This window comes from Sorex fumeus, unplaced genomic scaffold (assembly GCF_029834395.1).
Source record: "Sorex fumeus unplaced genomic scaffold, SorFum_2.1 ptg000098l, whole genome shotgun sequence".
Lineage (NCBI taxonomy): Eukaryota > Metazoa > Chordata > Mammalia > Eulipotyphla > Soricidae > Sorex > Sorex fumeus.
In genome coordinates, this window is record NW_026606155.1 from 30,963,708 (window position 1) to 30,977,314 (window position 13,607).

General features: G+C 37.2%; 1 protein-coding gene across 2 annotated transcripts in view; it reads right to left on the reverse strand.

The window, feature by feature from the left end:
- The window catches only part of ZBTB1 (zinc finger and BTB domain containing 1), a 30,515-nt gene that overhangs the window by 7,920 nt on the left and 8,988 nt on the right, over positions 1 to 13,607 (reverse strand). The window contains exon 2 of one of the 2 annotated variants that reach the window (XM_056133162.1): positions 1,925 to 3,830. In XM_056133162.1, the coding sequence (XP_055989137.1) occupies positions 1,925 to 3,816 (1,892 nt within the window). In that variant the 5' untranslated portion in view covers positions 3,817 to 3,830. Of the gene's footprint in view, positions 1 to 686; positions 3,831 to 13,607 lie in introns of those variants that run through there. The other variant, XM_056133161.1, reaches the window with a different exon arrangement.

A 13,607-nucleotide genomic window follows, 5' to 3' on the forward strand; every position in this document is an offset into this window, starting at 1 on the left:
ATCTTTTTTCCTGTTGTCTTAAAAAAATTCAAATTTATTGTTTTGTGTATTTCCTCATCCCCATTACTTATTTAGCTCTTGTACTATCCCTATTCTTACCTCAATGTGGTCCCATAAATCTCTGAGCTCACACTGTGTTCTTAATACTTTTTGTTCAACTAAATCTGTGCAAGTCAACATATCTCTCAATTCACTTGGCAATTTAAATGCAAATCATATACAAAAATATGACTGCATATCTTAAAAATCTGATTAACAAAACTGTAGTGCAATTAAATTACTGTTCATAATGACAAAATTATACTTTAAAATATGGAGTAATTTAACATCCTTTTCCATTATAAGATAGGAATTACTTTGTCACTAATTCACATTTAAGGTATTCTAGTCAATAGATGTTTACTGGTGGGTCAATTTGCCAGTGTTTTAAATTCACATGTAATTCATGTAGACCTTTGTCAGCTACAACTAACTGGTAATACTACCTTAACTAAAAAATGATAAATTATTCATTTCCATTTATATGCTCTGATTTTACAGTTCTCAAATTTCATAATCCTTTAGAGAAAAATAAAAGCTTGATGAAAAACTGCAATTTGCCACAAACACATTTTCTCCAAGTCTTAGATAGTATAAAACACAAGACCATTTTTTTGCACACTCCACTTTTATAGAACAACCAGATTTGTAATTGATTTCTTTATTTTATTAGATTTATCAATATACATGGCAGCTTTCTCAAATCTCAAAATAAGTTCCAAAAGTATGTAATTTTAAAGGTGAAAAATCATTTCTTTAGATACCATATTCCTAGGAAGCTATTAGTCTATTTATAAACAAAATAACTGATAAACTAACACACTTTAGAAATCAGAATATTTTAAATTATTTTAAATGAATACAAGATAGGTCTCTTTAATTAACTATCATAGTTAAATTTAACATCACAAAGCAAAATGACTTATCCCCACTAATATCTCAAGTGGGGTAAAGTCATTGGGTTTTACACTTAATATAAGTTTTAAATGTATTAAATGATAATATTTTATCAATTATAGGAAATATTCATTTATAGGAATTTCCTTAGGTCCATCAATCCTTTTAGGCCAAGTTTGAGCCCGTGTCAATCTTCAGTGCACCTAACCTGCCTAATAAGCTTTTCAATTTAAGAATATGAATTTCACTGATAAGGGAAAAAAGTGAATAAATTACTGTCCAACTTATAAAAAATATATGAAAGCTAAAAATGAGGACAGTTTTAAGTAGTTAAGTGTTTAAAAAATTTAAACAGGAGTAGCCAATAATACTGGGTTTAAAAATTTCACAGAAAAACCTTAAAAAAACATAGAAAAAGTGAAATCATCACCTTATTGATAAAAAAACCCTAAAGTTTAATAGTCATTGAAGGGGTAACAACCACTTGCAGTCTACATTTAAAAGTAACTTTATCATAACTAAAACAAACTAAAACAAAGAATTCTATTAATAACAAAAATGATAAACACTTTATAACACCTAAGATGTAGATACTTAAGATCCTAAACAAAAATATTAATGGTAAAAGGGCTTTGAAAAATTTTCCAACAATTCATCTTATAAAATCGATTTCTAAATAGCTCATATCCTTTGCTTTGGTGTTTTATCTGCTATCAACTAAACATTAGTACAGTAGAAAATCATTTAGGTTCTTTTCAAATGCTTGGCATTATAATGTGATCTCATATCTTTCCTCAAATTAAATTTTGCTCCACATATTCCACATGTATACAGATGAACATCCATGTGCTGTTCCAACTGTTCATTATTTGGGAATATCTGAAAGCAGACCTGGCATATTGTTTCACCAGCAGATAAATGAGAAATCATATGCCGTACATGGTCATGTTTTCTGAAGTTTCCTTGATCACAAATGGAACAGACATACCTGGCCATGCCTTTGTGCATATCATTGTGTAGTCGCAACTGGCGTTCTCTTAAAAACTGCTTTCCACATGTCTGACAAACAAACTGTTTCTCCTTAGTATGAACAGTATAATGTTCTCTTAAGTGACATCGCTGATAAAATCCTTTTCCACACAGATTACAAAAATGCTTTCGTCTGTGATCTCTCTCATTGTCTTCTATAATGGCACTTTTAAACATATCTTGTTCTAGGCAAGTAGACATATGTTCAACCACTAGATTTTCAGTTTCAAAACGCTGGCCACAATTGGGACATCGAAAAGGACAGGCAGAATGTTTAAATAACTGCTTCTTTTGCATACTGTTTATCTGGAAATGATTGTCCCGAAAATCATCCAACATATCTACAAACATATCTCTTATTTCAGACTGTTCATCAGGATTCTCTTCCATATCCATTTTCTCCTCAGTATTTCCTAGCCCATTCATTGTCAGGTCTTGGGGCTCTCCACATCTTTGAGCATGTTCCTGAAGCTGTCTCCCCTTAACAAGTATTTGTCCACATTTACCACATGCACAGATATTTTCAATGTGTTTTGCTAAATAATGAGAAGAGAGGTCCTCTTCAGTTATTGTGAGTCCACACAACTCACAAGATGCATTTTCTGTATCCTCTTGTACTGGACTGCTGGTAGGTGGCCTCAGATTGTCTAAACCACCTCTTTCCTCAGCACTTATTGACATCCGAGGTTTTAGAGTTTTCCTACCACTTTTTTTAATACTGACATCTTCTTCAACATAGTATCTATAAAATGGCTCTTCAGGTTCATCTTCTAGTTCATCATTATCAGTGGATTCATTACAGTCCTTGTCAGTAACTTTGATAATGTTAAAGTCTTTCAGTTCATCTGTAGGAATATCTTCTGGCTCCATCTTGATAATGATTCTTTTTCTCTCAGCAGCTCTGCTTTTTTCTTCATTGGCTAGATCAGATTCCACTGTGCTTTTTCTGCTTCCGGTAGTGGAAGTTGAATCATCAGCAGCCTGGCTTAAGTCCCCTCTGTATTTGTCTGTCTGTGCAGAAAATGTTTTAGAAGAATCTTTTTCACCAAATTCAGCTTTGATATTGCTTTCTTTTCCATCTCTAATATCAACTAGTCTGTGATAGGATCTTGCATTTTGGTATGAATGTCTATTAGTACATGTTAGAACATGCTCATCTAATAATTTTTCACAGCTAAAGCCAAAACCACAACTATCACAGGTAAAACTCCGTCCAAAGCGTCGTGATACACGTTCTTTTGGAGTAGATAATTTAGACACAGAACTTTTTTTACATACATCAAAGAGTGGCTCAGGAAAATTACTTAATTGTAAAGATTCTTCATCAGGCTCTCTATTGTGTGGTGTATTTACGGTTGAACTTGGCTCTGCACTCCACCTGTTGGCTTCACTGCCGTTTTTAGCCCCAGTATCTTCATACATTCTTACTCCAAATATCATTTTGCTGTTCTGTTTGCTAGAAGCAGAAGATGAGCATTTTGAACTAGAACAATCTGCATCCTGGATGTCTTCTAAGCAGTCAGGAACATTGTAAAGCTGCAGGTAGTTCATTGCCACTTTAAACTGCTCAAAACTGGATGGAGCTGTCATAATTTTCCCCAAATACATAAATTGCAAAATGAGATCAAAACACTCAGCACTAATTTTCATGTTGCTGAGATTTAGTTGTGCAGTACTTTGTTGGTGATTCATGAAAAACATTCTAAAATAGGAGCTACAAGCAGCCAGAACTGCTTTGTGTGCTTGGAAGTAAATGTCATCAATTGCAATGCAACAGTCACAGAGAAAGCCCCACTCCCTTTGGTTGTTTAGCTGCTGAAGGACGTAGCTGCTGTGGCTGGGCTTTGCCATCTTCTATTAGAGACCTATATAAAATAGAAATATTATGTCAGGTATCAGAAAAGCACTTGAAAAACATTAATTTTGATCATGACTTGACAAATGTGACTTTGCTACTACAATCAAGGTATGAATAACTTTCCATTCTAATCCAGCAAATGTCAATAATATATGCCTGAATCATTTTTAACTTGAAGATAAGAAATAATTTATTAAAGCTTCTCTCTCATATGTTCTTTAAAAATATAAGCAAAGGTGACAAAACCCAAACATTTTGGTTTCATTACAACTCTGGGGGAGTGAGAGAGTATGCACTAAATTTGAAAGAAAAAATGTTACTACTTTAAAAATAATCTGAAGGACAGCTCAGTGTGTTGAAGTGCATACTTTTCATGCTACAGTTCTGAGTTCAATCTCTATATGATCCTTGGAGTCCACCAGGAGTGATCCCTGAGCATAGAGTCAGCAGTAAGCCCTGAGCACACACCAAATCAAACCAAAGCATCCTTGCTAGATTAGGGCTCAGGAGATATATAGTGGGTAAGCCTTGCACACAGTGGGCCTGGTTCAATCCCTGGTATCTTATATCCATATGATCCTCCAAACACTGCCAGGAATGATCCCTGAGAAATGTTGAGTGTGGCACCAAAACAACAAAAAATTAACCCTTGTTAGATTATATGAAAACGGGACCAAATAGGTTTGATTAATAATTGTATCTTTTCTTGATTATTGGAGAAATAATGAATCTATAGAGCCAAGATTGTTCTGTATTACTTTAGGATATAAACAAATAGTGGATCTGTTTATAAAGGAAGTATCCTTAGATTGTAATTTTTTTCCTTTTTTTCTCCCCGTTTTGGTGTCTAAGCCACACTTGTTGTGCTCGGGGGTTACTCCTGGTTCTGCACTCACAAATCACTTCTGTTGGGCTTGGGGAACTAGACAGGATGCTGAAGATTGAAGGTATGTTGACCGCATGCAAGGCCTTACCCATTGTATTACCACTCGCACCCCCTTTTCTTAAATTTTTTTAATTGCTAAAGAATTACAAAAAGGGTAACATTTATGACCAAAACCTCAAATACACAAGTATATAAAATGAAAATACACTTCAGGTTGCACATCTTTACTTAATAACCTCACCAAACACAGTTTTATATTTGCAGATTTGTTTATGTATCAACATCCAGTCAACAGGTATTGAATATTTACTATGTGTCAGGCACACAGTTTTGCCTGTTTCTTTTTCTTTAAACCCCAAAAAGCTTCTCTCCACCAATGTTCCCTCCCATCCCTTCTACCACTACCCCTGCAAACTTATATACCTTTCTGAAACAAGTTTTTGTTATTTAACAACATATGGTAGATGGGGGTGTGGAGTGGACAACACTGGGAAGTTAACACTCTGGTGGAGGGTGTAGTGCTGGAATTTTTGTGTATAAAACCATAGCAATAACAGTACTATAAAACACATTGCTTCTTAGAATAAAATGTGAAAAGACACACACACACAGACACAAAAGAGTACTAAGAAAAGACTCAGCAACATATGGTAGAATGCTGTATTGTTTTAATTTTTAGACACTTTAAATGTAGGGAGTTTAATGTAGGAATTTTGAGTAAAGAAAGGAAAATATTAAAACACTAGAAGTCCCAAGCATTTCATTACAAACCTAAACAAGCTGTTCTTTTTTTAAATTTATACATTCAACTTCAGAATCTTTTTTTGTTTGTTTGTTTTGGGCCACATTGGGTTCTATGCTCAACAGTCATTCCTGGAGGTGCTTGGGATAAAATCTGGGCTTCCTGCATGCAAAGCAGGCACTCAGCCTGTTGAGCAATCTTGCTGGCCCACAGAATCATTTTTAAAAATACATTTATTATTTTTTAAATTAAGGTACACACTATGCTTTACAAAGTTATTCATAGTTGAGTTCAGGTAAACCATGTTTCAACACCAATCAGTATTCAAGACATCCATGTTAACGTCTCTCCACCAATGTTCTCTCCCATGTCTCCTACCTCTACCCCTGCAAAAATCATTTTTTAAAGATAAGTTTTTACACAGTTTGAATATTTTTTTAAATGAATTTTCACTCTTTAAAATTCTTTAGTCCCTGCAGCTATAATTAGGGTAAATGTAATTACTTTCACTTTTTATCTATTACTGATCACATGTGGCACACATAGTCCCTTAAGACATATTCTGCCTCCTCCTTTCTGCTCTTCCTATCTTTCCCATCTAAAGACAAGAGTTGCATAGCCCAGGGATGTAGGTCCAGTGAAATGAAGGTGGCTCTTAATAAGACCTCCTGCCATTTTTTGGTTTTGTTTTGTTTTTTGGACATACCTGGCTGTGTTCAGGGCTTACCCATGGTTCTGGGTGCACCCAGAGATCATTTCTGGTGGGGCTCAGGCAACCATATGTGGTCCCGGAATCAAACCTGAGTAGGCTGCATGCCAAGGCCAAGCACATTACCCAATACTCTCTGGCTCACCTTTCTGCCTTCTTGAAATTAGGCTTTTCTGTAAAACAAATCTAGTATTTCAAATAGATATAATATTTTTAACCTGTTACTCACTCATATTATCTATCAAAACTACAAGGAATTATGTTCAGCATATACCCGAATATGAAAAGTAATGTTTGCACAAGTATATTCATCAAAGTATTGTTTATAATTTGAAATGCCTAGCAATAAATGAGTAGAAGTTTATCTAATTCTTAAAATTCATTGTTATGTGACCTAAAAATTATATTATGGTGCCAGGAAAAGAGGTAAAGTTCATGCCTTGTCCATGGGTTCAATTTCAGCCATACAAAGGGGAGGACAATAACTGCCTTGTGTGGAAGCAGGGATGAGGGGTTGTTGAGGACACTGTAGCAGTGATAAAAACACAGGATCGTAGACCATTCCAATTTAACTTTGCCACCACTAGTAACTTATTTATCCTCTTCATTGACCCCATTTCCTGAACTACCAGAGTGGGAATAATAACACCTCAGGAAACATAACAAAAATGAGTATTCCTAGAAGCAAAGTGTAAAACGTGGTGTTTGGCATGTGATAATTAAGTAACAGCGGCAATTGTTGTTGTGATGCTTATTTTAAGCATCAAGGGTTCTGGGCTAAGAGGTTCATGCTTTGCATGTGCAAGGATCTGAGTCCAATGCTTGGCACTGCATAGTTCTCCCATTCCTCTTGAGCACAGCACTGCCAGGTTCCACCTTTAATCCTCTGAACTCTCTGAGCATTGCTTGAGGAGCTGCTCCCTAACAAAAGCATTGAGAATTCTGTTTGACTAGAAAACCTTAAAGTTTCCTTCCAAATAGAAGGCCAGTAGTAAATCCACAAAAACTTAACAGGTTTTAAGTATTCCTTACTTATATATTGACATAAAAAATTTTAAAGTTCTAAGAATTCTTCTAATCTACATAAAAAGCAATTTTATGGTCAGCAACCAAAATCAGTGCAACTACAAAGAAGCCCAAATGATAGGTGCACCTATGGCTTGGTCACAATTCAGTTGAACAGGCATATACATAAATTCTGTGTTAACATAAAACACTATAAATGAAAAGGATAACTATAGTATTTTAACATATATGTGTTAATTCAGCAAATAATGGGTGCTTTATACTAGATACTAAATAAGTACTGAGAATAATCTGCTCAGAGAATCTGTTGTTAAGAATGCATTACTGCAAGGCTGGGGTGATAGCACAGTGGGTAGGGCATTTGCCTTGCATGCAGCCCACCCGGGTTCGATTCCCAGCATCCCATATGATCCCCCAAGCACCACCAGGAGTAATTCCTGAGTGCAGAGTCAGGAATAATCCCTGAGCATTGCCAGTTGTGACCCAAAAAGAAAAAAAAAGAAAAAAAGAATGCATTACTGGGAATGATGACTTTTCCTAAATTGGTGAATTTAGTTTACATATATTAAGTATGTACCGACTCTGGAAAAAGGCAGCATGCTGTAGTGAAGCGAACAAGGGCTCAGAGTCAGACTGGCTATGGATTCCACTACCTCCATTATTTCTTCTTATCTTTTCCCTCTCAGGGCTGGAAGTTGAACAAGCACTATGTCTAAAAAAATAAAAGTACAAGCGTCTAGGTGGACTTAGAATTATAATCTCATCAGTGTCACTACATAAATGTTCATGTTTTGAGTAAAACTTATTTTTGTTTTGTTTTGTTTTTGACCACACCTGAGCCAGGGCCCTGCACTCAGGAATCTGCCTGGTGAGCTCTTTACCTGCTGTACTTTTTCATTCCTATGTCTCCACTCTACACAGTAACTTTTAACAATTATTGGCACACCAGCAACTTTATTTCATATTTAAGTTCCAAAGATTGTTCTCTTTGCAAATTTTTGTTACCAAAAAAATTTCAGAACTGCTGTTATACCATTTGGTTTTAAAAAATGTTTAAAAAACAAGCTTCTATATAAGCTTGTGAGCTCCTATATATGAGCTCTATGACTGTGTTACTAGTTGTATCAATGGCAGAACAAGTTTATTACAACTAGAAAGGCTGGTACTAAGAGCTGAAACTTTAATTATAATCCAAAGCCACATGTTCCTGGAGAGATACTGTGAATGTAGTTTTCTAGGAAGAAATAGAAATCATTAGGTAATGACAAAAAAATTTATTTGAAATGTTTTCCAGCTTAGTTCAAATTTTAAAATAGCCATCAAGAACATTATGCATATTAAGTAACTTATTTGAGAACTTAGAAATTTTCATCTATCCCAGGATTCTTATCTCATAAGAGAGCAAAGATCTAAGGCAAGAGGTAGAGTTAACTGTGCTAAAGTAGGTATTAGAGGCACACAATAAGAACTCCTGACTTGCCAGTTGGGCATTAACAACTTGATAGTACTAACCACTAGGCACGGCACCCTTGTGCAAAGGATACTCCACAAGACACTAGAGATGTGGCTGAAGTGTTAGAGCACATTACGTGCACATGTAAGGCTATGAGTTCCATCCCTTGGCACTGCATGGCCCTCTGAGCACCACCAGATATGATACCCTCAGTAAAAATAAATAATACAATTTTTAAACAGCATTCAGCACTAACTAGGCATGAGTCTTTGACAAAGGGGTTTTTGGTGAGGTATTCTTGTATAAGAAAGTTCACTCTTGTGAACTCAATCAGGAAGGTGGTTTCATCTGTATACATCAGCTAGTCTAATCAGTCTGATGCATGTAAAGTCTGCTCATTAAGAAAACTTTAAAAATACTTTGATTTTGTTGCTTAATTTCCTTTTTTGTTGGGGGAGGTGGCATATCCAGTTATGCTCAGAGGTTACTCCTGGCTCTGCACTCAGGAATTACTCCTGGTGGTGCTCAGGGGACTGTACGGGATGTCAGGGATAAAACCCGGGCTGGCTGCATGCAAGGCAAATGCCCTATCCGCTGTGTTATCTCTTTGGCCCCTGTTGCTAAATTTTTTAAACTGAAAAAATAATTTACTCAAAGTTCTTTTTGTCTGCCTTGGTCAAATGGCAAAGGGTTTATAAATAAGTACATACAGCAAATGAAGAATAGCTTAAAGGAAGTTTTGAGTGACTCCTATAAAGCAAATCATCCCATGATTGTGTGTCATAGACTTACCTTACCATGAAATTCTCTGAGGAAAACCCACACAGCCTCAGTGAGAGGCTACAGCAAAGCCTGACATAAGATTTTCAATTTGGAGCCCTGATCTCTGAGTTCCTCTGGATCTCAAAGTACATTTAACATTCATTTCCTCCTACTTATTTCTTTCTAAAATGACTGCGTGTCTATATATGGATTTAACAAGGGTATAGACTTTTTTTTCTTTTTGGGTCACACCGAGTGATACACAGGGGTTACTGCTGGCTCTGCACTCAGGAATTACTCCTGGAGGTGTTGGGGGACCATATGGGATGCTGGGAATCAAACCCGGGTGGGCTGCGTACAAGGCAAATGTCCTACCTGCTCTGCTATCGCTCCACCCCTGGGTATAGACTATTTTTGAAAGAAGTCTGACATGAATTTGCTCATGTTTACAAATCAGAGTATAAAAATGTGTATGAAAATGCATATCTGTAATGTTCCTGAAACTGGAGGAGGGTTATATACAATAAGGTTAATTATATATGACACATTACATTTTTGTTTGAATCTCGCAGGCAGTTCTCGGGGGTCTGAAGGCCACTCCTGGTGATACGTAGCCCATTGCTACTCAGGCCTGGTTCACTAAGGCTACCCTCGTTTACTCTGGGGAGGAGTTAGCGCCAGTAATTAAATCTGGGGCCTCCACATGCCAAGCATCTGATCAAGCCATTTGAGCTATCTCCCCTTTAGGGGGCATTAAATTTTAAATCCAGAAACAATGTAAACATTTAAGTATTACATTATATTGAATCAAGTTCAGCTGGAGTTCAGAAAAAGAAAATCATGAATTATATGGAATAGTAGGTTCCAGGAAGAAGGTAGAACCTAAGTGAGGCCTTGATGAATGAGTAGGATAGATAAAAACAGAAAGCAGGGGGCTTGGAGCAAGGAGATAGTACAGTGGATAGGGCACATGCCCTGCACCTGGCCAGCCCCAGTTCATTCAATCCTCAGCACCCCATATGGCCCCCTGAGCCCTGCCAGGAGTGACCCCTGAGTATAGAGCTAGGAGCAAGCCCTGAGCACTGCTGGATAAGGTCCTAAAAACAAAAAGTGAAAATAGAACACAAGGGAAAAAGACACTGAAACACCTGCACTGGTGTACAGTTAAGTAACTGGCAAGTACTAACATGATTACCATAAATAAAAGCTTGGAAATACAGAGAAAAGGTAGATTTGCTTTACTAGACTGATAGCTGAAAATTAAGAGGGTAAGGTAAATAACAACAGTAACACAATAATATGAATAACTAACATTTAGCTTTAACTATAATAGGATTTGTCTCCCTCAAATGTACTAAGGCTGCTTCTTAAAAACATACATGGCATCTTCATATGTGAACTAAGGTCAGTGAGGTCCTGTGAGTCTCAGGATAAACTATAACCAGGGCCTTAAAGGATGCAGATTATCTAGATTTAGGAACATGTCCAGAAATAACCTTTTCTATGTTTTGTGTGTGGGCTAATCCTTGTGCTCCGTACTCACTCCCAGTAGTTTTTTTGGGAGAAATATGTTGGGGATTGAACCCAGAGCTCCCATATACAGAGCATGCAATATAGAGCCCCCTCAGTCATTTCTTTGGTCCTAGAAAATAATTTTTTAATTGTAAAAATGTAGCTTTCTACAAATATGCAGAGGCAAGCTTTTATTACATGAAGCCATCCTGTGCTCAAATAAGACCCCTCGCCTCTCTTTGATGCCCCAGACTCCCATTCCAGCAGGATGTATCTCTGATGAATCCATTTACTTTCAGTTTTTATAGTCATGGGCTGGAGCAATAGCACATCAGGTAGGGCGTTTGCCTTGCACTTGGCTGAACTAGGTTCGATTCCTCTGTCCCTCTCGGAGAGCCTGGCAAGCTACCTAGAGTATCCCACTCGCACAGCAGAGCCTTGGCAAGCTACCTGTGACGTATTCGATATGCCAAAAACAGTAGCAAGTCTCACAATGGAGACGTTACTGCTGCCCGGTCGAGCAAATCGATGAAAGACGGGAGGACAGTGCTATATAGTGCTTTATAGTCATGTGAATTCTCCATACGTATGTGGCAGTTTTGTTGGTACATGAAGACATACACATATCACACATACATACATGCAGTATATATGCATGCATATTTCTCATTTAAGCATCTATTCCTCATATCAAACACTAGTAAGTAGTAGGTTCTATGAAGACTCATATTCTAGATAAGAAAACAGAGGCACGCGATATTACAGAACCTTCCAAAGTTCACAGAGGATTTGGTACAGTTAGAACATAAGCAGTCTGACTCTTGAAACTGAAGCTCAGGCACCAAGGGTTTTTGTCCCCTATATACATGACTGCCTCAGGAAAATTCATGCCTACAATACCATTGTCCAAGGTACAATCAAACTTCTAAATACAAATTTAATTAAATTCTTTAGTTTTCTCAGTGAAATTTCAGGAAGAACCGGTTGTAAATAAGTCTTTTTTTTTTTAAGGCATGTAAATGACAGACATAACCAAGTTTAGAAAATCTGGGGTCGGAACGACAGTACAGCACATAAGGTGCTTGCCTAACACACTGAGTTCAATCCCCAATATCTCATATAGTGCTCTGAGCACTGCCAGGAGTAATTCCAACCAGGAGTAACCCCTGAGCATCGCTGGGTGTGGCTCCCCTGCACCCAAAGAAAATTCTTAAAACAGTATTTACCATAAATAGCCAGGCATTCTGGCTATTTATTAGACTGGCTATTTATTAGACTTCAACCCTTACTATAGGAGTTCTATAATTGGGTTTATGTTCCAAATCTTATATTTAAGTTAGTTATTTAGAACTTGAAACACATATTCCCATAGAAACAATGCTATAAATGATGCTATGCTCACACTCTAATGTCTTTTGAAACCCTCACGTGGCTATATATTAGTCCTAACAGTGCTCCAGTGTTACTTGTGTCATTAGTACTAACAGACACAGACAGCAGTACAGTAAAGCAATGCCTACTACACTGAACTCTCAAGGACAGGGACAGGCTTAATGGCCTTTGTGTTCCCTGTGCCTAGCACACCCTTCCCACACAGTTGGCACTTAATGCATGCTTGTTAAATGAGAGAATTAAATAAGAATCTAGGAATTAGACAATGGCATATTTGAATACCAGCTCTATCATTTATTTTGCTACAAGGAAACTTTTCTACCTCCCAACACTAGCTTTTCTCATCTATAAAATAAAGGTATCATACTCTTAGCAGGACTCAAATAAGAGAAGAAAGATTCGTCTTTTTAATATGAGCACAGCACTATTTTCTTTCTTTCTTTCTTTCCAATTTTTATTAGTGAAACACCATGAGGTACAGTTGTAGACTTACAAATTTTTGTGCTTGGGTTACAGTTATGCAATGATTGAGTACTCATCCCTCTACCAGTGCCCGTTCTCCACCACCAATGATCCCAGTATCCGATACTCCCACACCCCCATCCCCCCATCCCATCCTGCCTCTGTGGCAGAGCATTCCCTTTTGTTCTCTCTCTCCTTTTGGGTGCTGTGGTTTGCAAAAGAGGCATTGAGTGGCAATCATGTTCGGTCTATAGTCTACTTTCAGCCTGCATCTCCCATCCTGGGAGGATCCTCCCAACACCCTTTATTTGGTGCTCCCTTCTCTATCTGAGCTCCCTTTTCCACTAGCATGTGTGGCTGGCCTCCAAGCCATGGAATAAACCTCCTGGTACTTATCTCGGCTATTCTTGGGTGTTAATCTCCTATTTTGTTACTTTATGTTCCCCAGATGAATGCAGTCTTTCTATACAGCACTATTTTCTTAAATAATGTCATTATGGATATAGTTGGTAAAATTTTACAAAATGTTGGTCAAGTTCAACCTTCTGCCTTGTAGATAAGACAAACTGAGTGAAGTCATAAGATCTCAAAGGCCTCAAAGTCACCTCTGGTTTTAGTGGCTGACAGATAAAGACCTGGACTCCTCAATCCAGTCTAGAATTCTTCCTACTATTCTAACTATAGCCCTAGCACAGCACAACCTGGCTGTTTTCTCTTGTGCATCTCGCTGAAATATAGATGTTCACATGTGCAATAGCTGTACCTACACAAAAAACTTGTTTTGGAAATTGTGGTTGGTAGACTGGTTAGTGTTTTTTGGTCTCTTTGCTTGTTAAACCA